General features: G+C 41.2%; 1 protein-coding gene across 2 annotated transcripts in view; it reads right to left on the reverse strand.

The window, feature by feature from the left end:
• Nucleotides 1-441: 441 nt before the first annotated feature.
• prkci (protein kinase C, iota) overlaps nucleotides 442-26,472 on the reverse strand; it is a 43,431-nt gene continuing 17,400 nt past the window's right edge. Inside the window, exons 3-19 of one of the 2 annotated variants that reach the window (XM_078173060.1) lie at nucleotides 22,443-22,532; nucleotides 18,742-18,792; nucleotides 17,973-18,058; nucleotides 17,449-17,586; nucleotides 17,254-17,308; nucleotides 14,933-14,988; nucleotides 14,659-14,691; nucleotides 13,803-13,979; nucleotides 10,300-10,397; nucleotides 9,509-9,595; nucleotides 9,269-9,404; nucleotides 9,032-9,119; nucleotides 7,137-7,262; nucleotides 6,628-6,707; nucleotides 6,187-6,276; nucleotides 2,411-2,526; nucleotides 1,297-2,281 (exon numbers count right to left, since the gene is read on the reverse strand). In XM_078173060.1, the coding sequence (XP_078029186.1) occupies nucleotides 2,194-2,281; nucleotides 2,411-2,526; nucleotides 6,187-6,276; nucleotides 6,628-6,707; nucleotides 7,137-7,262; nucleotides 9,032-9,119; nucleotides 9,269-9,404; nucleotides 9,509-9,595; nucleotides 10,300-10,397; nucleotides 13,803-13,979; nucleotides 14,659-14,691; nucleotides 14,933-14,988; nucleotides 17,254-17,308; nucleotides 17,449-17,586; nucleotides 17,973-18,058; nucleotides 18,742-18,792; nucleotides 22,443-22,532 (1,595 nt within the window). In that variant the 3' untranslated portion in view covers nucleotides 1,297-2,193. Of the gene's footprint in view, nucleotides 2,282-2,410; nucleotides 2,527-6,186; nucleotides 6,277-6,627; nucleotides 6,708-7,136; nucleotides 7,263-9,031; nucleotides 9,120-9,268; nucleotides 9,405-9,508; nucleotides 9,596-10,299; nucleotides 10,398-13,802; nucleotides 13,980-14,658; nucleotides 14,692-14,932; nucleotides 14,989-17,253; nucleotides 17,309-17,448; nucleotides 17,587-17,972; nucleotides 18,059-18,741; nucleotides 18,793-22,442; nucleotides 22,533-26,472 lie in introns of both variants that reach the window. The other variant, XM_078173061.1, reaches the window with a different exon arrangement.

The raw sequence follows: 26,472 nt of genomic DNA on the forward strand, positions 1-26,472 counted from the left end.
CAGTCATTCAGAGAACAGTGACAACTAGCTAGCAGAGGGCAGATTCCTTTGAGCATCCCATCTGGAAATAGAATATGAGTGTTTTTGGTTCTGCTATCCTGATCTGCTCACCATTACTGAGAGAGGTATTTAGGATATTTTTTTTTTAAAAAAAAAAATAGATGTTACCCATAATTTCAAGATTTTACAATGCCAGAAAGAAACAACACAAAATTCTTCTTTGCATATTTTTGCATTTTTAAGACTTTAGAAAGATTGATTTCAGACATTTTAATACCAATTAAGGCCTTATTTTTTGATAAATGAATTCAATGCCTTTTAAGACTTTTTAAGGAACTGCAGGAACTCTAGAGAGCTCCAAGAGCTCTTACACAGTGGTTTGTGCCCTTTTAAATGAAGGACAGACCCACACTGACACAAACACATATTACCACAAGGAGAGAAATAAAATGTTTATTTTACCATCTGTTTTTTTCTTTGCACACTAATAATAAACGTCAGCAGAGTCCTCTGGGTGGTAAACATCCCCAAAACACAACAAATACAACAAATAGTGTTTCCATTGGGTTCACCCAGTAACATTTTGGAATCAATGTAGTGATAAAAAAGATTCAAAATTTAATCTGATTCACACAACAAAAAAAAATGTAACAAAAAAAGTTAAAGTAACGTGTAACAGATGAATGAGTCCCTCCTCCGGTCGCCACGTGAGCTTAATAACATTTTCCAAGTAGAGAGAAGCTGGAGTGGACGAGAGTCTGGAGGTTCATGCACCATCACTTAGTGTTGTTACAGTCGGGGGTTAGAGAGCGGCTCTACAGAGTCTTTATATGCTTTGAAGCAGGTCTACAAAATATTTCATTCACTTTATGGTAGATGTGGTAAAAATGGAGCACAGCAGACACAGTTCACAGAAAGCACTGTGTCATGCCTTTGGACTTCTGACCGAGCTCTCCTTTCAACAATCACTTAGTATTTTCATTTACAACAGAAGACATACATGGAATGGAGAAAGTACAAAAAAAAAAAAGACAGACCATACGTTTCAGAAAGGCATAGTATTAAAAAATGAGCAAAGGAAATCTGAATGGTAAATTCTATGACTTGGGACAGCACATTTTCTGTCTGTATACTTTACCTTCTTACTCGTACCGGCAAGACATTTTTCAGAAAAATATTTTTTTGGTCCTGTGTGAGTGTTTTTGTTTCAAGGATGGTCTGCACAGTAAAGTCTGTGCTCCAGCGTTCAGGTATGATGTGCTTCTCTTCCAGCTCTTTTCCCTGCATAGTGAGCTCTTTTTTTATTCACAGTTTGAGTCTAAACTCATTGTTAGTGTTGGGTGGATGCTGCTGAATAGGCTCCTTCATTCTGGGGTGAAGGGACTTAAAGCAGACACCTTCTGTTTTCCAGATTATCTCAACAACAAAGCCTGAGCTACTTTTGTTGCGTTGCTCAGGCTGGACATTTTACATATTAGAACAACATATATAATGATGTTGTTAAATAAAACATGAGAAAAATATATAGATTTTTATCTCTTGTGTTTTTTTTTTTTAAAGGCTAGTGTTATGATTCTTTCCTCTACAGAAGGGGTGTTGCGACAAAGCTAAATCCAAAATGACTTTATGATGATTAAGTCGTCACTTTTGTCCGACTGTGGCTTGAAGCTAAAAAGGCCTTGTCTAACATTTATAGTAGAATCATATATATACAAATAAAATATGCATTGAAAACACTCCACCAGCTGGAAGGAGAGGATGTTCAGTTTATCTGTTTGGGGCCATGCCTCATCCCCCGCCCCCGATGTACAGCAACCTTGGAAGAACTTTGTAGCCGCGTTGGCTACCGATAAAGAGGCCCCGATGAGAAAATCGATATCAGTGCAGATTTACATGATATAAAAATAAGTAAGAAAGAAGGTAGGCTTAAGGGCAAGTGGTTATAAATGGCAGAGTGTGAGACTGGTTTTGGCAAATAAGCGTTCTACTGTGCATGTGCGGCCCTCGAACAGAAGGTTGATGTCGCCTGGGTTGTCTCGTAACCATGCAGCTTGAAGACACGGAGACGCCACGTAACACGTGCATGAGAGAGAGAGAGAGTGTGTGTGTGTGTGTGTGTGTGTGTGTGTGTGTGTGTGTGTGTGTGTGTGTGTGAGAGAGTGGGTGGTGTGGATGAGCACAGACGCTGCGTCCTCACACACACTCCTCCGCTGACATCAGGAGTGGATTGATGTACTCAAATCCTTCAAACTCAGACTGGTCGATTTTCTTGACCACATCACTACGATAAAGAAAAGAAAATTGGCATCAATTATATATAGTTAAAGAGCATATAATATTAAAAACTACATGCTGTCTTAATTTTTTTTTAAATACGATGAAAGAGAGGGATAATAAAACAAGGACTCACTCGTCATCAGGCGTGAGCTGGATGGGCTCGTTGGTGAACTGGGCGTCGAAGTTGTCCAGTCCAAATTCCCCTGAGATATTGGGCTTGAAAGGAGGGACCACCTGCTTCTGCTCCAGCTGAAACAACAACACATGAATCAGGTGAGATCATGGCAACTTTTGTAGGACTGTACCCAACTCAGGATTACGTCAGTCAAACCAAAGTCAGCTGCTCAATAAGAATATTTGCCTATTGGTTCCTTTGTTTTTCCATGCAGAGTTTGGACAGAGTTCAGCGGAACATTCAGGGTGACAGTGACGTAATATAGTAAACAAGCACTCTGAGCTAAAGCATGTTAACTACACTATCAAACAAAAGCCAGAGACTGTAGTAAATTAAGTTGCTGGGAGCTGTAAATTCACCACTTCTAAGCAGAAGGCTGTAGAAAACGTTATCATGGAGCCTGATCAGGCAGAGCCTCTACGTCTGGGTCTGCAGCTGCCTGTATTGTAGAGCAGCGCGAAAGCAAGGAGCGCTTACTCTGCAGCTAAATCTGGGAACTGAAACCTCCCCAGAAGTACAGTGCACACTGACTGACAAAATAAAAATGAACGACTGCTCGACTTGAAGAACCTCAGTTGATTGAGGGGTCTCTGACTGATGAGACTTTTAGGTGGCAGCTCTAAAATGTATTTGTCTTTTCTGACATCAATAACTCATGTAATCACTCTCTGATTATGTAAACTGTAGAGTAACATTGACAGTTATTGATCACAAGACAATTCATCTGCAAGTACTCTGATGACCCATTAATAATTGAAGGTATTTTCCAACAAAAATGTCAAGAATTTTCTGGTTCAAGCTTCTCCAAAGTAAGGATTTGCTGTTGTTCCTTGTCAGATGATTAAGTCAATGTAATATCCTTAGAGTTTGGACTGCTGGTCAGAAAGAACAAGCAATTTGGAGACATCATATTGTGCTCTGGAAAGTTGTGATGATAACTTTTAACATTTTATCGACTAAATGATTAATGAAAACAAACTGTAATAATAATTGCTGCAGTCCCAGATTGAGAGTTAAACTGTAATCTGTTCTAGAGCCAGGCCTATCATTTATGTAAAAGGCACTGAAAGGGAAACTCACATAAAGACTCTAAAATCTCTTTGGTCATCATCCCATCACAGATTTCTATCCTGTTTCCATTATTAAATACTACAGCTGAGTGCCCATTGTGCCATTTAAAACAGTGACTAAAATCTTGATGACGCACTTGTACTAAGCAGCTCTGATTACATTCCTCACAGTGTGGAGGTAACACACAGTCCCTCATCTGTTTCATAGCTGTTACACTACGTGTCTGTAAGAATGCTCCCCCTGCAGGCTAATGGGTGCACTGCAGGGCAAACTTTCAGGTTAGTGTGTGTGTGTGTGTGTGTGTGTGTGTGTGTGTGTGTGTGTGTGTGTGTGTGTGTGTGTGCATGTGACAGGGGAGGAGGGAGGGGTGTAAGCTGATCCCTCCAGACACTCTGACCGACTGGTGGGTCCCTGCTCCAGACTAAACAGGGAAAAAGAGGTCATGGTGATCCCTTGCGAGCTGCCCTGCCCTGCCCTGTCTGTGTGTCTGTCTGTCTGGCATGACATCCAGCAGTGCACGTCTGACTGTCTGTTCACTTGTAAAGGTCATGTCTGTCTTCCTGAAGAGATTAAAACATGTCTGATCATTTACACGTCTACAGAGTTTGAGTTTAAACTTTTTTTCTTCAAAGACTTTAGGCAAAATATTTATATATTGATATAAAGAAGTTTAAATTTGAAACTGAACCATAAAGCTGCCCGTTCGACTGTGTTCATTGGAAAATAAAATAAAATAGAAAGAGTTGATACGACACCATGTTTTTCTTTTGTCTATGTTTGCATTTTTAAATGTTTCTAGGTTATCAGACCAATATGTAGCATATTGCTCTGATAAGTAAAACACTAGTGTTATCCTCTTCCTGTTTTGGTTATGCAGTGGTTGACGCTGGGCGATGAAACGATCTCAAACGAAGACGATGATAAACTATAGTCATTTTTACTCGATATGGATAGACCTAGATAGATCCAAACAGTGTGTCATGCAGCAGAAGTTAACAGACAGCTGTCCGTCAATCCGCAGTGTTGGGGATGCGCGTCATTGTACACGCCCTTTTTTCACTGTAAAGTTTGTGCTGAGGTGAGTGAGCCAAGGTGAGGAGGAATTAGCTGCACCAAAACAGCAATCAATAGTGTGCTCTTTTGCCGCTGTAACCCCTTATGAGAAGCGATTGAAAAGGAGCAGAGATATAACAGACGCAGTGTCATACTCGCTAACCAAAGACACGATGCCCATGAGCACCGCGGAGAGAGACGGGTTCAAGAAATTAATTAAAGTGCTAGACTGTAGGTGGGAGCTCCCAGGCAGGAAATATTTTTCTCAAACTGCTCTGCCCCAGCTGTACGACAAGTGCCGTGGGGCGCTGGAAAATCATTTGGTTTCTCCAGGTGTCAGACATTATCAGGATACTTTTCAAACATGCAGCATTATCAAACTGTTTGTGATAAACACTGATATCAATCAATACAGGGAAAATTATCAGGATAATATTTTCTGCCATATCGCCCAGCCCTAGTTGACGCACTTCCTTTGTGCTATAAATGGAGCCCTTATTTTCTTGGGAGATCTTACCCAGTGAAAGAATAAGAGGAAGACATATCTTTATCAGTCCCAAAGGGTAAATTTAACTTTTTCACTCTCTTGTTATTGCACAGTTTTCATACATAGGCAAAGAATACACGAGATGAGAGATGTCAGAAGAGGGGCTGCCCATGGACAGGCACCCCATACAGTTGGGGATTCAGTGACTTGCTCAAAGGCAATTTGGCAGTGCCTAGTAGGTGATCTGGCACCTCTCAACCTATTAGTTCACACTCTATACCTGCTCCGTACAGGGATTTGAACTGATGACCCTTCATTTTCCAAGCTCAAAGTCCCCACAGACTGAGCTACTGCCACGCCAATGACACCCCCCACCCTGAGGCTTACAGGGAACCTATATGATGATGATGGTGCTGATGGTGTCATTATTCTACAGCCATGACATTGTGCAATCAACATTTCCTTCATAACGACAAGTTAAGGCAAAAAAACCTGTCTGTTTCCACTCAAACAATAAAGTGGAATAAAGATTTATTAATGGCTTCCTTATGACAATGGATAATTGTTTCACAATCTAATAGTTTAATGGATTTCTCTGTCAGACAAATGAAAAGGAAATGTTTATCTGTAACCCCACATTTCACCTCTACAGTATGCTCTTCTGTCTTGTCAGTCAATGAGCCCTCTCCACTCATTTTCTTTCCATCTTAGGCTTTCCGTCTCAGTCATTCTGTTACTCAGCCTATCTGCTGTTGTCAGTCCTCTGCCCCGCTTGTTCTTCAGTCCTGTCTATCTTGCCTGCTTTCCACAAGGACATGAGGCTCATGGCTTTGCTAATAACCCTCAGCTTTGACAGAGCTGCTATGCCCGCAGGGCAGGAGAGAAAGAGGATGACCCCTTGCATTTAGATTTGACCTTCTGCTGTCTAGTAGCAGCTTTCTGTTTTTCCTTCTCTCTGCAATCGATATATGGATTGATTTTGACCTGTTTGGCAACCGGGTATGCACTGGTACCTTCATTTGAAATTATGATTAAAATCGTGATCATGGTGACCAACCAGGCAACTCAAGAAAAGTAGAAGAGAGAGAGAGAAACATGGAGAGAATAAAAGTAAGTGACTCACAAGGTCCCAGTCAACGTTTCGGAAGAATGGATGGCCCATAATGTCGGCAAAGCCAGTCTGAGGGTGGCAGCCTAGACGCTCCTTGGGATCCTGTGGGAGTGGGGGTGAGAGGAGGGTGAGAGACAGTATGAGGCGACGGTGGAGGAGACAGACAAAAAGTCAGACGACGGGCAAGCAAGGTGGAGAAGGTGAGAAAAAAGATAATGTGCAAGAGAGGTGGAAAAGATGAGTGGATTTCGACGAGGGGAAAAGTTAAAAAACGTATTAAGGCACAAGCGCCACCTTGAGCAACACAGGGACGGGGGTGGCAAAAAAGAAGAATGCAAGACACTGAGAGATGGCAGTTGGTTCCTACTAAGGCCATAATAATGTCATTCTCGGAAGCCAGCAGGAGCCAACACTGTTTTAAGACTGATCCAGACCTGTCTGACCCCTTCTTACCTTGTTGAGGAATCCCTTGAGGACGCTGGCGGCTTTGACTGACAAGGAGCGGGGGATTCTGATCTGTTTTTCCAATATTACTGCAGGAGGTGAGAGGAAAAGAGGGTAGGGGGGTGAGACAGACGGTCCCTTGAGGCTAAAATGACAGAAGACAGCAATGACACTGCTGCACTTAGGAGTTCAATCCTGTCGGGTATATTCATGTTGAACATAATATACAGAAGCCTTTCAATGAAGTGTCAATGGCTGTCTTAAAATATGACGTCCCATCAATCCGACACTTTTCTGGCAGTTATAAGAAAACACTGACACATTTTGAAACAGTATTTTCAATGGAATAACGACATGCATTCACACATTTCTCTGTAACAGATGGCATGTGCCTGGTGCTGGGAGAAGGGGCCATTGGAAAGGTGTCAATACAAAGGTGTTACATGTTTCCACTGTGCTGTTTCTCCCCCCTGTTATCAACCTGAGCAGTACAGTAAGTGTGTGTGTGGGTGTGTTACCTTGGAAGAGGTAGTCTTCTGTATTCTGGTCTGGGTTGTCGGAGCTTCCGACGATGTCGAAGGGCGACCGGCCCGCCATCATCTCAAACATTAGCACACCCAGCGCCCACCAGTCCACACTGAACCCTGAAGACGCACACATTGTATGTTATAAATCATGCTCATGACAACAAGGGGACATAAGCCTTTTTCCCACTGGACAAAAACACCGGCAAACATCCGGCTTTTGTATTTGAAAGGGCAGGCTACAATCAACATTCATGCCCAGGACAAATAACTATGCAGTAGTCACAGGTATTTATCGACTCCGACTGGCAGTGATGGAAACACGACATCTGAGTGGACATGCTAATTTTGGCCCCTTTGCCGGCATGATGCAAAGACGATCGCCACGTAATAACGTCCATCTTTCTCCAAGCAGCGCTCCAACACCACTTAAAATTTAGTCTGCACCAAGTTTGAGGGAGTGACTGAATAAACCACCTTAACATTTTGACTTGCCTCCATACTGTTTTCTTCTGTTTACTAAACCTGTTTTCTGGCATGTTCGTGATGTGGAATGTGACACATCAGAAAACGAAACACAAAACAGAAAGGCATACTCTTCCGGTCTGGTGTTGGCCAGCATACACACCCTAGTTTTAGTGGAAGAAGGGTAACTGATAAAGCACAGATGTTTTAAACCTGAAAAGAACAGATTTATGTCCAATACTGCCCTTGAATCTCATTAACAGCACAACCAAAACAAGGTATTAAAGTGTCTTTATGGCAATGATTTTGCGTGTTAGAGCACAATTCTCATGAACTCATGTAATTCAAAATATTTGCACAAAGCATACCAGTATTTTAGGGTTACTATAGCAACCATTCCCACTATGAAAGCATAGTAGTCTTTTCACATGCTTTCAGCCCTTGACATCAAATCTTCACCGCTAAAGAATTCCCAATTAGGGCTTAACTACAGTGTAAAGAAATACACACAGTGATATATTATAACTTAATTATTTCATTAGATATATGGGAGAGATAAAAGGTTTGATGAGCGTTTCGTTAACATGGGAGCTTAATGTAAAAATTGACCAAGTGGTAAAATGCTAATAGATATAGGAACCTAGTCCCAGTGGCACATGTAGAAAATGTTCCCACACAGTTTAATTTTGATGGTTTCTTGAATGTGCCTCACCTTTCACAGCAAGTTATGTTAACAATTGTTAACAATTATGTTGACGATTGTTTTGCCTCTTTACATTCTGTTGTTTATGCACACCTCATAACTCAGTCTCAGAGTAATTATAATTGCTCGCTGGCTGTGCAGGCAGGACCCTTGCAAAACCAGTAGCACATGTGTAATTAGGCTTTATTATGTTATTTATCAGATAAACAATTTGTCATCACATATAAAAGCACATTGAGCTAGTTTTCATTTTCCATTAAGCAGTAAAATAGATTATATAAGGTACCACGGTGGGTCTCATTATTACAGTGCATCCAACAGGGACACTGTACATGCACGTAAAACGATTTTTGAGGCTGGGACAATTAACTGCTCTGCCTGATTGTTATAGTTTTCTATAGGCTTTTTTCACAACAGACATTCTGACTTGTCACTACAGTAAAGGCACAGTTACCAGGAAGATTAATGAAGCCTTACTAAGCTGAACATGTAAAACCACTGGTATGATCCTTTGACACTGGATCTTAGGGCTGTCATTAGGTAGGTGGGTAGGTAGGTGGATATTATTTTGTTTTTAGTAAGTGTCATGTTATCTATTTATTTGGTTTTTATATTAATTTAATACTAATCCCAGACCTTACTGCACAATGCCTCCTACGCTGTATCATAGCAAATAAAAGAGAAGCATTTCTGGTAAGTGCTTGTGTGTTGTAATTTTCACCGTAATCCTCTCCTCTGAGTATTTCAGGGGCGATGTAATTGGGGGTACCACAGAAAGTGCTCGTCGTATCGCCTGGTCTCAAGCCCTCCTGCAAAAAGAAAAAGATCATCATCGGTGAGATCATCTCGGAGGGCTGTAAACCGACACTTATGCAGCTGTGCAGGTGCTTTTATCCAGAGTGCATTGTGGTATCATTAGAGCCTCGATTTTTCATATGCAGTAAACTGCAAACCGCACCTTGCACATGCCGTAGTCTGTGAGTTTAATGTGTCCCTCAGAGTCCAGCAACACGTTGTCCAGCTTCAGATCTCTGTAGATGATTCCCCGCTCGTGGAGGTAGTTGAGCGCCAAACTGATCTCTGCTGAATAGAATCTGAAAGAGAGATTCAGGTGTATTCAGAATCACGTATGACTACAAAACGACACAAAATGACATCAATCTTATTCTGTTTGAGGAGACAAAAAGTCTGATTCTACCTGGCATGTTCTTCTGGGAGTTTCCTTTGTCTCTGCATGTGGAACATGAGATCTCCACCATTCACATATTCGATAACAAAGAACAGTCTGTAAAAAGAAGCAAATGTTAGTTTCTTTTTTACCTGAATACATAATTCACAGTGTTATTTTTTCTCTTTAAAAAGCACAGAAGTGGGCTTGGGAAATAGCAATATTACCATTCAATACGATATTGGTTCGCCACAAAAATGGTCCTCACATGTCCATGATACCAGAAAGATATTCAATTATTCAACACCTGTTATGAATTGTGCCCTTTATTTGGTGTCTGTCTCTTTTCTCCTGCTTTCTCTATGCTTCACCACATTGTTATACCGTATCAAAAAAAGTAACGACATGCAAGCATTTGTCTGACACTGTATGTAATTACCAGGCCCTCAGGAAAGTTCTTAAGCTTTGCCTCCATTTTTTTTCCAGTGACATTCGTGGTATTGCAGCGAAAAAAAATCCCCTGTGGCCCAAAAAGCATTTTCCCCATAGAACACCATTATAAAAAAGATTGAACACCTTGAACTGCAAACACGGTAAATACGTTGATTAATTACGTTGATTTATTGACAGCATGCCCTTGTGTAAACAACACCTACTACCTACTAATATCCTGATCTAGGAGTTACCAAAATGTGTAAAAAGATTATCTAATTTTCTTTAGCATGATACTGGTAAGTCCATCCTTAATCCTTAAAAAGGGTAATGTCACGTTGTAGACTGCAGAAGAAACCGTGTGACTCCATCAGGAGAGACGCTCTCACCTGCTTTCTGTCTGAAAACACGAGTGAAGGCCAACCAGGAAGGGGTGATTAGAGGCCTGCTCGAAAACGTGCTTTTCTGTTTGGACCCAGTCGATGTCCTGGAAGAGAAACACACGGAGACACACCCCAGGTGTAAATCACAGATCATTCTGACATAGTATCCTTGAACTTATAAAAGCTGAATAAGCACAGTGCTTGATCGACCACCCTGTGCAGATGGAGACCAGGGTGGGCAGCGGCAGGATAAAGGGCTGAGCCAGTAGAAGCAGAAGCAGGTCCCTATTGATGGCTGGATGATAATATGTCTGGACACGGATGTGGCTTGCGCTGACAGGGCATGGACACCAGAACACTTCACCATTGATTGAAAGGCACTTGTCAGTTTGTCAATCATGCTAAGTGCATCTAATCAAAGCTAACTACTCCTACTGCCTCTGGCTGTGCTGCTACATGTGTACGCCGAGATCAATTTCTGATGACATGATGGTATATCTACACCTTCTTAAAAAGACTGATGGCTTGAAACAGGTCCGTCAACTTAACTCAAAGTGTTTCAGACAAGATGCACAAGATGGCTATTTAGTCACGACACAAATGTTCATGGTGCTATGAGCAAAGGCGTCCACTGACTGTGCTAATTGCATTAATTATACATGGCAGCGACAGAAGACTGATGACTTCACTATTAACTAACCTTGCCACATCTCAGTGGATAGTAGGGCTGTAATGATTCCTGTTTATGTACTGAACAGTCACAGTAAGGGGGTCACGGTCCAGTGAACGTAGCTGCACACAGAATACTGACTGATGTGGAACCAAAGTTCACAAGTGCGAGTTCCACCTGGAAAATTTCAGCCATTTGCTGTTATCAACATATGCTGAGGTTCATACAACAAGCAGACTGGCGTGCGCGTCAGTCACACCATGGCGAGCACAAATAAATCGCCAGAGTTGCAAGACCTGCCTGCAAGCTCCCAGTCAGCACTGAGGAGAGTTGTGTGTGACATGAGGACGGTGTGTCGGTGTTGCTCAACCGTTGTATCTATAGGTGTAGGGGATGTAAATGGAAACACATCCAATATGCTGACGCACGGCATCACCCAGATGTGCTGATCACCAGGATGACAAATGTTTGGGTGCTTTAAGTGTTTAAATATAGCAACAGGGGACCTAATTGAAACATTCTTCCTGATGCAAGTTTTATTTTTCATTATTCGGTAATGCTACCATCCCCAGTAGAATGATTTGCACTACTGACTGTTCAAAATAAATGAAAAGAAACCTAAGCTTATACATTAAGCTTTTTTCCACTGTACCAAACTTGCACCAAATCGTGACTCCCAAACCAAACCATGGTATGAACCAAACCATGACTTTTGTCCACCATTACTCACATGGTAGATGAAGGTGTTGTGTTACTGCTACACTGGACAGACTTAAAGAGACAGTTTCACTTTTGAAATATTGTACATTTTCCTTCATAAGCAGACATGCACCTTTAAACCTCTCAAAATAAGATGGTTGGTTTAACTAAATTACATGTTGTGATAAGTCACTTGTTTAACTATTAACAAATAAGTAAGATTATATGAAAGCTAGCTGATAGCTGAAGCTATTAGTTCATTAATTGATAAGTTGATCAACTATCCAATACTTTCATAATTGATTAATTGTTTTTAAAGAAAAAATACCACTGATTATACTGTATGTTTCCAGCCTCTCTTACATGAGGATTTTCTGCTTTTCTCTGTTTTGTACAATTGTAAACTGAAAAAATTTAGATTTGGACTGGTCGGACAAAACAAGACATTTAAAGATTTTTTTTTCCCCCACTACATTTTACAATAAAAACACTCAACAATTGAAAAAATATGAATTAATAATCAATAATGAAAATACTTGTCAGCTACAGCTCTGGGAACACCCTCATCATGTCCTATTTTCATTCGCGTAAACTGACAGCAATGGAAACAGTTCAAATGGTAATTTTGTAGGTTACTGTGACAAATGTCTTCAAACCTCAGCCCTTGACGACTACTGGGCTGATTTTTGTCTTTGATCTTGAGCCAAAACATGCTAAATTCAGTCTTTAACACACATTCACAGTGCATGTACGGATAAGAAAAATGCAGAGAGCGTCATTCACAGTAAGCAGTAACAATAAAAAAAAAAATGCTGATGGGGTTTGAGAGCATTTTATTGAATGTGAATCTACTTCCAAATCTCGTTTATTAGATCAGAATCCTTTTGAATCCCTTATAAGATCTGTTTTGATAGCTTGCTTGGTGGAGAATGGAAACACCTTAGTTAAAAAAGTGTTGTTTTTACTTAACCTTTTCACCACATAATTATTTTGTCACTGCTCTGTGACACATTTTTCATTTTGCTGCTAGGAAAAACATTAAGCGTGGCACTTTTCAGTAAGCTCCGACAAATACTGCATTTCACAGTTGTTTCGTTGACCTTGATTGTATTCACACTTTCGAACGGTTAAGTCATAATACATCCATGGTGTAAGTCATGGTTTAAGGCTTTCCGCCATGTTCAGTAAGTCAGTCTTGTTAACAACTGTGTCACTGAATTAGCATGTGTCTGTATGCCTCACCATTTTTTTTCTCTTTGCAGACGCCTGTAGTGTGAGAGAAAGGCAAAAGAGAGTATCTAAGAGAGAGACTGTGAAGGAGAGATTCGATGAGGGATTCGTTGGCTGCGGAAATGGAACCAAAATGGGACTGGCTATCGACACAGTCTAACTCCAGAAAGGATATCACTTTAAAGGGGACCTATTACGCTTATTTTCAGGTTCATACTTGTATTTTAGGTTAACATGTTGACACCTTTAAAGGTCCAGTGTGAAGGATTTGGGGGGGTTATATTGGCAAAAATAGAGCAAACTGTAAGTGCATAATCACTTGAAAATAAGAACTGTCCTGTTTTTGTTGCCTTAGAATGAGCTGTTTCTATCTACACCACCACGTTTCTACATTAGCCAAAGGCATACAAACCTAACACTGGCTCTAGATAAGGCCATTCTCATTTTCCTGTCAGCCCCCGTCGTTAGCGCCCCTCCACAAGTCAGAAAACCTCTGCGGATATTTCTGCTCATGGTAAAAATCCCCTAAACATCTGGATCTTATCAGAGAAGAAAAGGTGAGCACAAATTAGCAGGCGCAGGGCTAACGGCTTGTCTCCAACATGCCAAACAGCTTCAGGGAAACACTTATTTGTAACATGAAGCTGCCTTATTCAGTGTTTTTACTAATTTATATCACTGGATTCATTTTTTTTTTGGACAGAAGAAGACCTCTGCGGATAATTCAGCTCCTTTAAAACCCCCCTGAACAAAGAACACTAGATATATGACAGAAAATAAAGAAAGGTATAATAGGTCCCCTTAATCAAAGCCCACCAACTCTCTTGAGTCCATGCAAAAGCTGCCCTACAACTGTCATGCTATCAAGCTTTTTGACTTTGATGGTGTGTCACACATTAGCGTCGTTTACCTCATCGTCATTGACTAGCTCTTTCTTCACCACCTTCATGGCGTAGATGCGCTCTGTCTTTTTCAGCTGCACCAACAGCACCTTGGCGTAGCTACCTCTGCCGATGACCCTGAGCAGATCGAAGTCTGCCAGGCCCAGGCTGGAGGGCGATTTCCCTGTGTCTCCACTGCTTCCCGCCTGAGGAGCAGGTTACACAGAGTGGGAGGGCAAGCATTAGAGACTGTCATACAAAAGGTACATACATACATAATGTGATAAACACAGAGTCAACTTTCAGTACATCAACCTTTTTTCAATGAACTGTTGATAGAAGTGGTGATTCGGTTTGTGCACAAGAGTGATTTCCTCTGGGCGGTTTGTATATGAGGTTAAAACTGCACCACCTTTTGAAAGTAAATCTCACTAATGACTTTCTTGACTGTATTAAACACCATCACCCCACCTCCATCCGATTAAGCACTCCCTGTATTAGTCCAACCTCTCCGCAAACCTGATTACCACCTTCACCATTTCCTTGCCCGTCTTCCTCTCTCTTCTCTCCCTCCTGTAATCTGTTCTGTAGTGAACCGTTCCCACTACCTATCCATCTAACTCCCCTTCACGTCACAACCCCCATCCCCAGAGTCGGACATGGAGCCGCAGATAAGATCATTTGGCTTGCCCTCTTTTATCTCCGTCTACCTGTGTCCAACTCGATCCATTTTTTATCCGTCTTCAGCTCCCTGCTCTGCCGAACATCCCCCCACCTCCTGCCTACAACCCCGAACTACATCCCTGCCCATTAATCAGCCTCGGGTGTTAAGAGCTGTGATAAAAGGTTACTTTATTAGCTCCACCAAAGGAAATCAATACCCACAGCATTGCGAGGGTGCGGACGTCTGCATGCGCTCTATATCACACATGCACAGCAGGTGGAAGAAGGATCACCCAAATGCACACGATGGCAAAATAAGCAGAAAAGAAAAAAACATTACAGGTGAATTTTTTTCTTTCTTTCTTTCTCTCACAAAAACAGCACTGATTTCTCTTCTAAATATACATACACACACACATATTCATAAAGACAACATGACAGATTGACAGACTATGAGTCACACATCAACAGTGTTTGAAAAGATTTTCTCTCTCACCTCTCTCTCGTTTCCATCGTAAGTCAAGCTTTCTCTGGAGCCTTTCTTCTGAGGGCCTGAGAGAGAGGAGGAAAGTGACAGACAGACAGAAGGAGAGGGGGAGGCAGGAGAGGAGAAATAACGTAGGAGAGATGAGAGAAGGAGAGAAAGTAGGTGAGAGACAGTCACACGCTTTGTTCACAGCCCTGCGGTCGTTTCTCTCTGCACGGTTGGAGAAGAAAATACCCGATTGTATCCACTTGTTTAGCAGTGCAACAAAACTGGAGTGTTTAAACTTTGTTTTGTACTTGTGATCATTTAAGTCATAATAATCAACATAAATACATTTAAAAACTGGCTTAAACAAAGACAACTGTGTCCCTTAACTTCCCAGGTGGCCTGTGAGCATCTATGGCGGATAGAGACTTAACTGCCTCACTAACAACAGCAACAACGATCCTAAGCCCTCTCATTCCAGTCAGACTCTCAGCCACCTGACCGGACTTAAGTCTGATGCTATAGGTAAACCCCAGATGCAGCTGACCCCACTTGTAGTCTGGGTGGTCGCTGATATGCTAATGCTAACAGGCGCCTGAGCTCAGTCTGGTGATATTCTACATTTCTCTTAAAGTCAAGAAATCCCATTAGAAAAAATGGACCTAACACTGAAGTGATGATACTAACATGTCTGTGTATCCAAAGCCTGATATGTCTTGTATATGTCTGCGTCATAGAGCTCCTTTGCTCCATTAAAAACACATCAATAAGCCAAACTGTAGCACAGGAGAACATGCTCCTTTATATGATTAACACATGATGGGCACTATAGTTTTGCTTGAGTTGATTGGACAGACACGATCCTGCTGCTGTGAATACACAAGTGAAAACAGTCCCAACCAAAAACACTACTTATTCCTGTTTGAGTAACAATTGCTAAAAACTGAAACATTGCAGTTATTTGACATGCGTCTCAACCACTAGCCTGCCAGGATGCTTCTGTTTCAGACTTTTTTTTTTACATTTAAAATATATGTTTGTGATTTATTTTCAAAGATCTACTTCTTCCAAACAAATGAAGCTGAAAGTCAGAGTATTGGAAGATGAAAATTCCTCTTGGCTTTGGCCTCTTTATAGGATGACAAAAATAAAAGATATTGATAGCCTTATCTTTTAAAAATAGTGGACAAAAGCAGCAGGCGATGCATCAATTTAAGTCATAAGAATGGCAATTGATGGCCTGATGTTTCAGAAATGCATATATCAAAAGAAATCTGTAATTTAATGAACAGTTTGTGGCAAAAAGCAGTTTTTTTTCTGTATTGTTTTTTCTTTGTTTATGCGTTTCTAACCCAGGGTCAGGCAACCTGCGGCTCCAGAGCCACATTCGGTTCGTGAGCCTCTGTCAAGTGGCTCCCTGTGGCTCTGACAAAAACATTACATGGAAATGAATAACAGTTAATGTCTCAACATTTTAATCTTTATTTATCATTGCTGCAGGTCTTCAGTGATTCTTACATTCTCCAGTTGTAAAAATGTAGCCTGTACACTGACTGAAGAAATGTTTTAACATTTTGTCGACAAAAATTGTGCATCATACATCAACAGCCTGGTGCCTTTCCCTCTAAGTTTTGCCAAACCTCAATACAGTGACTATTCTGTGTCTCCCTCACTCGGCTAGCAGTGGTTACAAATCCAAAAAAGGAAGAGTTTCAAAGGAAAATAAAGAATTTAATACTGTGTCAATAGATTTGTCTGCTTTCACCACTAACTATGCAAAGTTCATTTAGACCCATTAATGATGCTGATGGGCTAATTGAGACTTACAGGCTGCGTTTCCTTCATTATAAGGCCCAAATATGTTTTGCGGCAAGTAAAGGCTGTCAACTCCTGTTCCAACGCTATTTTATTTTGTATGAGGAAAAAGCTTTAAATGTTTTTAGCTGTGACCAGCAGCTCTACAGCTCACTCTGACAGTAAAAATTTCCTCACTCTTCAGCAGCCACTGTTTTCATCCAAAGAGGCTGAAATTTGGCATGGAGGTCAAGCGTGTGTGTGCTTGCGTGTGAAGGTGTGTTTGTTCATGCCAATCACCAATGGGCGTTGCCCATCTTAAAAAGGCACATAACTTTCAAACAGATTCACAGACTTGCATAAGGTTGTGCGGAAAGACTCGTCATCAGCCGAAGGGCAGCCGATTAACTGTTCATGCCAACTGGCAAAAAGGGGCAACGTGCCGATGCATGTATATAGGTGGCTGCAGCTATTGTGAATTCCCGCTTGTTGACTTCTGATTACCATTTGTAAACACTTTGTGTGTGTGTGTGTATGAGTGTGTGTTTTACCTGGCTGTTCAGTTTGGTCTATTTGACTCGATGGTGGGCCAGGCATTATTGGTTCCTAGGCAACAACATTTGTCACAGTATAATCAGCATTGAAAAACAGAATACACTCTTTAAAGTAAATGTATGAGTCATAGACGGTAACAATCCAGTTCACGCCATCAAGCTAATGAGTATAACGTCTGTCGCAGCCCTCACCTGGATCATCGGTCTGCCACACTCCACTGTGACCAGTTTATGGCACTTCTTGTGCACCAGCAGTTTGCAGTTGATGCATTTGTAGCCTTGTCTTCCCAGACCCCAGATTCGGTCTGTACAGATGGCACAGTGGGCTCGCTGCACGGGAAGACAGACAGAGAAAAATCTTCACCACAGACGAACAAGTGCACATTATATTCAAGGAGACACTGTGTGATGGCTTCTGAAACATGTAGCCCTGCTGGTCTCAATCAAATCATTCTGTGTCACTACCATCCCTTTTACTCTATCAATCAATACAAAAAATATATTACTTTAGGTCTTTAGGAGGTGTCCTTTAATCACACGTACAGTAACTAAGCTTTGAAATGTGCATTGTGTTTCAGTTTTTCATTTTAATCCAGCAGATATTTCGCCCATCATAAAACTCAATAATGATAATGTAAAAAAGAAATACAGCAGTACTGAGTGAAGGGCGTCACAGTGTGTAATACTATAAAACAAAATTTAGTGTCATGTCTCACCCTGTTAAAGCGCTTGGCCTGAAAGGCATGACCGCTGGCATAGTAAAGCTTCCTCCAGCGCCGTGCTCCACGCCGATATATAGACTCTGTGAAAAGATGAAAAAGAGGGCCGAGTCCTGCTTTACCTGTGGTTATGCATTTGTGTATTAGTGTGTGAAAAATGGACCACTTTGAGACCCTTTGTTCAGAAACAATATGCTGTGGATGTGAAGTATATCACACTTTCTAAGTATGTCAAAAAACTCCTGGTTCCACTGACACTCAAGTTTCACATACACACATTTTCGTTACAATTACAAATTTGGCCCTCTTTTCCAAAAGTGATACTTAAGACTAACATACGCATGTATGTGCATGCATAAGTTCAGCGTCACATACAGAGTGGAAACTCTGAGTTTTACAGTTTTCTGCTTTGAATCTGTGGTCAGATGTTTAAAAAAATCTTTTTTCTCACCTTACTAATTTCTTTCAAGACCTACAAATATTTTATGCACATTCAAAAACTTCAAGTTCTCATGCAGTTTTTTTTTTTTACACATGCACAAAGGGTGATGCACACAACAGGCTTTGATGTCTGAACATTGTTTCACACACTCACAAGTCTTATTGATCCTTATTTGAGTGAACCATCTCTATTTCTAAGTTCTCCTGGGTAAAGGAATCCACTTAAATGCCTCAGATTTAAAATGGTAATTATGAAATATAGGTTTCTTTTGGACCCCTGCAAGAAAAAATGGGTACAACTAAAGAAGGAAAAGGTTTAACTCACTGTCCTCTCCCGGACATGGCATGCCAGGTTTCTCTGGTACACATGGGAAAACTGGGAAGAAAAACAAAAACAGTTAAATTTAAAAGGCTATTTCATCTAAATGAAGCAAGCCTGACAGCATTTATGTAAAATTCATTTCATCTCATCATGACAGCAGTTAAAGGGATACTTTGCCAGTTTTCAACCAGCTTTGTATCATAACAATGTGGGTAGTATGTGTAAATAAACTATGGTAAACTTCCCTCCATCTTACCAGTGCCCAGATCTCCCTGCTCATCTCTCAGCTCAAATCCACTGGATGATGCCTTTTGGATTTTTTTGCTAGCTCTGGGGTTGCTTGAACTACAGAACTACAATTAAATATCTTTTCAACTCTATTTTTCGTCTCTTGTATGATCCCTTGCCCAGCACCTTGTTTTTTATCGTCTGGATGTGCGTGCTTTTGTAAACTAGTTGTAGGTTTTCTACCTCTTGAACAAAGCAAATGCCATAGCCCTTTCTATGTGCTCTCTCTGGTCATGTAGCACCGATTTCAAAAGTATCTGCGTCTTTCTACTCCATAGACAGTCCTGTGTTATGAAAAGACCATCTTTCCAGCAGTGAAATACAGTGTTTCACCTATATGCATCACATACTGTATAGATTTTTTTTGTTTTATGAGAGAAGAGAGGAGAGAAGAGGAGGAAAAGAGAGAGCTCCGTCTTATCTCTTTAGAAACTACGTACTCTTCATATGCAGATCAATTTACACTTCTGGCAAAGCATATAAACAGAAGAAACATTTTACTAGATAATGTCAGCACAACAATTATAACAACAAGCAGATCAGATGTCAACACCGATGCAAGCAATGATGATCACAGGTCAGCCAGAAAAAATAAAAACAGTACTAAAACTACACGCACAGCACAGTAACGTTACAGTAAATGCAATAAGTTGACAGGAATACTAAAATAAACACGTCTGTGAAATAAACATTTGGAGGATCCATCTTGATGCAAATGCAGTCCGTATTCCACATTTACTGAACATATGTAAGCTAGACAGACGTTTCCCCTGCTCATTACTGTGCACAAATGTACTGTATGTACTCAGGCCTCAGGAGCCCTTCTGGTGCCAGCAGACAGAGAAACCTCCTAGTAGGGTACGCTTTGGGGGCGCCCAAAAAAATTCACATGCATGCTTCACCTCCACTGCTACAATTCCATCCTAGGGGAAATAGTGCTACCTGTAGCAAACCTGTCACCTTGAGCAAAGCATGATGAAATTGCCTCATTTTGTTTTTAACGATGGTGCGAAAGTGTTGGTCTTTTCTCACTTCACTGTATCTTTCACACACACACAATCTTACAGAAGACGACGAAGATTATTGGTGTGTGTGAGAGAGAGAGAGAGAGAGAGAGAGAGAGAGAGAGAGAGAGACAGAATTCCAGCTAGACTGGGGGCAGTGTGAGTCAGAGGCGAGGCGTGGGCTACAGCCGACAAGCTCGTTAACGAGCAGACCTGGCAACCCCCCGCGGCACCGTCACATCCTTTCCTCCACCCCCCTTCCTCCATTCATCCTCTGCCGTCTTGCTGGCATCCACTGTACTCTTGACCCCTCACCTCTGATTTGATTAAAACTTTACATAAACCACATTGCGCCCGTCCCCTCTACCCCCAGGTTACATGCTTAAACACACACAGAGCCTGTCAATCAAATGTTCCATATCGCTCCACATGTATGCCGCACTACCCCCCACTCCCCACCCCGCGTCTGAGTTAGTCCTGACCTCCAGACTCATGAAGTTGTACAACTATTTGTCAAGACGGCTAAGCTTAGACAAGGATGTGAAGTAGCTCAAGGGCGCATAGACAGACGTCAACAGCGGATGTAATGCTGTTTTTACAGGTCAGTGCAGCATTAACCGTATGTTTGATGTTTTTTTGTTATATGCAGTTTCTAGCCATCTGTTTCCAGATTTAAACAGGCACATAAATGCACAGAGAAACCTTAAAAAAGGACAAGAACATAAAAACAAACAGCATAAGGTTGTCATCAAACCCAGAGAATTTTAGATGGGTAGAAAACCAAATCTAAATATGTACTCTACATTTTTGTGGCCAGACACGATGCGAGAAAAAGCCATTTCCCAAAATCCCGTTCAAACCATTTTCAGACAAATAAACAGTTCTAGAAATAAATCAAATCTAAATGTCTATTTTGCACTATTGCTGGACTGTGCTGATCAGGTTTCCTACATACCATTTATTTCCAGAATGACCAGGAGTCTGTACCACGAAGTGAGATTAGTGGGTTACCGGCTATCTTTGGGTTTAACTCAAGCTCCTCAGTGCAATGAAACTGAGAGATTACCATGGTAACCCATGCTGTACAACTAACCTGCTCAGATCTTAAATCATGTTAGGCTTTTCCAAGATTGAGATATGACATATATGGCTCTTCCTGTCATTGTAAAACTCAAGTGTGGAGCCTGCCATCACTCCCGAATTGATCATTTTAAAATACATAGAGAAACAGTACATTACACCTAAAATAATGTCAATCCTAGATATTTTTCTGGTTCTGTTTAGGTACTGTTGAGATTAGTTTACATTTATAATGATTGGAGTCAGGAGTCAAGGCCTTTGCACGCCAAATAGGTATTTTTTGTATGCATATTTTTAATCCATCAACTGATAGAAATTGTTACGCACAGAAACCTCGCACACTGAGTCCAATGCCTTTTCTTGTTCTATTCATTGCAAAAATTCGCAGTACAAGACAAAGACTAATTTGCTCCCTTGCTTCTCTCAACTTGACTCTACCCGAGTGTTGCATTTGGCAGTGTGTCTATCTGAAGGGGCTAAACTTTCCTCCCTCTCTGTCTGTGTCTTCATCCTCGATTTCACCCACCTCGTCACCATCATACACCTGAATGTTACTAGCTGACCTGTTAAAGGTAAGGTGTCAGAGTTATGACAAGATGCTGTTCCTGTCTCTTGTTGCGGATGTAGCTATGTGAACCAGTGGTAACTCCATGTTTTCTTTACTGCTTCTTGGCAACACAACTCTCTAAAGGCTTTTGATGGATGTGAAAAAATCTAACCTGAATGACCAAAAAAAGCAAAGTCGGACTGTAAACATGATTGACACGACATATGGTTGTATTTATTTTTAAACGTGACAATTTCAGACAAAAAACATGGACTTGTTGTGCAGAGGCCTTAGAGCAGGTGTATAGTTTCATTATATGTCTACGAAAAATAAGTGAAAAAAACTTTTTATCTATAATTTATAATAAAACATCTTACCACTTGATACTTCAGTACAAAACAAACTCCATGTTACACTGTGCCAAAGCAATATGATGCATTTTATCTAAAACAGTGTGAAGATTAAATGTATTTGACTTTGTAACGAGATGTTTTTAAATTACATGACAACATTTAGCATGAATACCTTGATAATAGTCGTAGAGACTAATTACTAATACTGGCAGGCAGTTCACGGCTAAAGCTCAACAGAGAGGTGAGTGGACTATTTGTAGAGCAGAAAAGTTTGAAGATAACAGGCTTCTCAACTGGACCTCTTACTGACCAAGCACCTGGTGTGAATTGACAACTGACAGTGTACAGGAACACGAGAACATCTTGTGTGAAATCCTGAGAGTATTTATGGTATGATTTGATACAGCCTGTGTGAACAGTGGTAAGGCTCACCGTGGATAATAAGCTCCGAGTCTTTGTTGACTTCGTAGAGACGCAGTGCTTCTTCCAGCTCCAGCTGAGATGACACAGTGCAGGGGTCACCTAGGAGCAGAGGAGAGACAAGATGTCATTTACCATGTTATAAAAAGACACCAGGCTACTCGGAGAAATCACGTTGGAAAGACAAGAATGTTTTTAAATCCTCTGACTTTGGTCCTACATTTACTGATTACTAGCATTACTCGTCTTCAATAGTACACTACAGAGACACTGCAGCTTGAAGACAATAATCTAATGTTAGAGCATCTGGATGGACAGCACAATAAAAGGAGAGGCTTTGCAGAGAGAGCGTTGACAGTTTTTGCTAACCGTGTGTGCACGACTCTGTAGATGAGTGGATTAGTAGACGAGTATGCCTTAATGTTTGGCCTTACTGTGCCACATTTGACATCACAAATGCACAAGAAAACAAGGTCAGTAAACAGTAAAGCAGCATGGCGGCCAGTGAAAATATTAAGTTGGTCACCTCTTTTTTATATCTCTTTCTTATTCAGTCTTTCTCAAACTCAGTGCCAACTAGATTTTGAATGATATTTGAGTGCTGCTTGGACAAAGATGGATGGTATTTTGTGGGGCTCAAATTAGCGCGTACACCTGGGTGTCAAATTTCCATCACTGCCGATCAAAGTCGCCTGAAGCCGGAGCCGATCAAATACACCTGACTCCTGCCAAATCATTTGTCCCGAGAGTGAATGCTGATAGGGCTTAAGGTATCTGAGATACAAGTAGAGCTGTAACAATTAGTTGATCAAATGATTAGTTGATTGGTTAAAGGTGTCAAAGTAAACATTTTAAGCAAAAATGCAAAACATTTGCTAATTATAGCAACTTAAATGTGAGAATTTGATGCTTTTCTTTGTCATACATGATAGTCAACTAAAAGTCTTTGGGTTTTGGAGAGTATATTGGACAAAACAAGACATCTGAAGACGTCACTTTGCACTCTGATTCTTCACTTTTCAAGAAAACAATTGCCATGTATTTGAAGAAGGACACACCGCTACAGGTACAAAAAAACTTTCTTTTCATTTCTCTACACTGCTGCCACATTGACACATGACCTGTCTTATGTTTTTGTCAGAATAGCTAACAATCAAAGACATTTTGTGCTCTTCATTTGGTGGTTGTATTAATGCACATTTTTAGCACTTCATATTTTCTCACTTTTATGAATCTAACAGCTCCCATCCTTTTTATATTTGTATTATGAAGGTTTTATCTTTCACATGCATACATGTAAAAAAAAAAAAAAAAAAAAAATTGTTAGAGATCAAATAAGGGGAACCAGGTTTCTCATTTGACATTTAAGAGATCAGGTAATGGCAGGAATTCGACAATGGCCAGGTTACTTTTAACTGCACAGAACAACAAGACAAAGTACAGATAATGAAGTGACACATATTACTGGAGTTACGAGAGCTAACAGATGTGAGTGTAAAAGGTGAGTCATACAGTAGGGCAGCATGACATTTAAAAAACCAACATCTTTTACTATTGTAGGTGTTACATGAATTGTAATAAATGAACTTTCAGTAAACATTGAATAGAGTGTAGGACAGTGGTGGGGAACCTCCGGCCTCCAGGCCGTATACGGCCCGCGAGGCCATTTGAACTGGCCCGCAACGCAATAAAATTGTTACATTTTGTACTAGTATGAATAAAAAAAAAAAAAACAGGCAAACAATGACCGACAGCCATTAGTTTTTTGAAATAAAACAGACTGTTATAAATGTCCGAGTCAACGTCAGGGTCAGTGAACACAGCATGTGACTTAACTACGTGACTTTGTGTGTTGACACTAGAGCGCGCAATGTTGACTAGTGATGAATCATGGCAACTGTCAAGAAAAGGAAGGTAGATGAAGAATGCCGCGTATTCCAGGAAAAACGATTTTTTCTTTGTTGAAGTGAAAGGCAAGCCAGTGTGCCTAGTTTGTGGCGAGGCGCTGGCAGTGATGAAAAAGGCAAATCTCGAGCGCCATTACAGCTCGAAACATGCTAAACTTGGCGAGTTTGCAAGGACAAATGCGTATGGATAAAATCAACGCTCTTCGTCGGAGTTTGGGTGCCCAGCAGGCAGCTTTCACAAGACCACAGGCTGATGTGGAAGTTTTGTGGTGAGTGAAATAATAGCCAAGAAGCTGAAACCTCATGCTGAAGGAGAGTTTGTGAAGGAGTGTCTCGTTGCCGACGCGGAGCTGCTCGCGCCTGACAAAGTGAAATTATTTCAAAGTGTCAGTTTGTCTCGAAGAACCGTTACAGACAGGATTACAGATATGGCACAAGACATTGAAAAAACACTGAAGGGCACTGCAAGAGACTTTGAGTATTTTTCTCTGGTCTGTGATGAGACAACAGACATCACAAACACAGCACAGCTTGCCATTTTTGTGCGTGGGATTACGGCCGAGTTTGAGACGAAGGAGGACTTGCTGTCTTTGCAAGCCATGCATGGCACTACCAAAGGTGAGATTTGTTCAGTCAAGTTGCTGTGGCCATGAACAATTTTGAACTGCCATTTCTGAAGCTGAGCGGCATCGCTACTGATAGAGCACCCGCGATGGTTGGTGCGCAAAAAGGATTAACTGCATTAGTCAAAAAAGAAATGAGCCGTCTGAGTCTGGATCCAAGTGATTTAGTTGTATGTCACTGTATCATACATCAAGAGAATCTGCGTGCACATTCCCTGAAGCTTAACGTGATGAAAACCATCATGTCCACCATAAACTTCATCAAAAGCAGAGGGCTAAACAACCGCCAGTTCAAGGAGCTACTCAGCGAGCTCGAGTCAGAGTACGGTGGTCTGGTTTATCATTGTAAAGTGCAATGGCTGAGTCGTGTAAATACGCTCGCACGGTTTTATACACTGCGGGAAGAAGTCAAACAATTCATGGAGATGAAGGGGAAACCTGTCCTAGAGCTCAGTGATGGCAAGTGGCTCAGTGATTTGGCCTTCATGGTGGACATCACCAAGCACCTGTCAGAGTTAAACATCAAACTGCAAGGTCCCAACCAGCTGATCAGCTCCCTGCTTTCAAATGTGAAATCATTTGAAGTGAAGTTAAGGCTGTGGCAAGGACAACTGGAAAGGGGAAACACTGTGCACTTTCCCACTCTGCAAGAACAAAAGCCTGATGGTATGACTGAATATGCTGGTGAGTGTGCAAAACTCATTCAGGCATTTGATGAGAGGTTTCATGATGTGAAAAATATACAAAAAGAACTGGACATGTTTGCTACGCTCAATCTGGATGCTCAATGTGCAACCAGCTGATGTGCCAGACAACGTCCAAATGGAAATAACTGAGCTGCAAAGCAACAACGAGCTCAAAGCTAAGTACAACAACCTCCCTCTGCTGGACTTCTACAAGGGCTGAGGATTTTCCCATCTTGAGGAGACACGCCCTGAAGTTTGCATCTCTGTTTGGAACAACGTACCGCTGTGAACAGCTCTTTTCAAAACTGACTCTTGCAAAGACTCGCTACCGCTCAAGACTGACTGACCCAAACTTGGAGAACCAACTTCGAGTAGCATCATCATCACTGCTAGCTGACATCAGACGCCTCGCCAAAGAGAAACAGTTCCAGCCATCGCATTAGGTGAGTATGACGTGTAGAAATACAGCAATCTTGAGGCTCAGTAACACAGTGGTTATAGACATTTTTTTCTGTCTTTTTTTTTTTTTCATCTCTGGTCACGTGTTCATAATAGTAATATGGCCCTTGGAGGACTTTATAAAAATTGATATGGCCCTTGATATGAAAAAGGTTCCCCACCCCTGGTGTAAGAGAACACACTGAAGCAGTCGATGCTGCCATTTAAAATAGTTCCTTTTAATTGTACAGGCGTATTTGCACAGTGATCAATCTAAGTCAATAATTAAAATACCACTCTAGAGATCAGATCTAATTATTTCCTTATCAGTAGCAGTTAGAGTCGGGTGTTGGCATGACACATGAAGAGAGGCAGTGTGAGCCGACAC

Source organism: Epinephelus lanceolatus, chromosome 12, assembly GCF_041903045.1.
Source record: "Epinephelus lanceolatus isolate andai-2023 chromosome 12, ASM4190304v1, whole genome shotgun sequence".
NCBI classification, from domain to species: Eukaryota; Metazoa; Chordata; class Actinopteri; order Perciformes; family Serranidae; genus Epinephelus; species Epinephelus lanceolatus.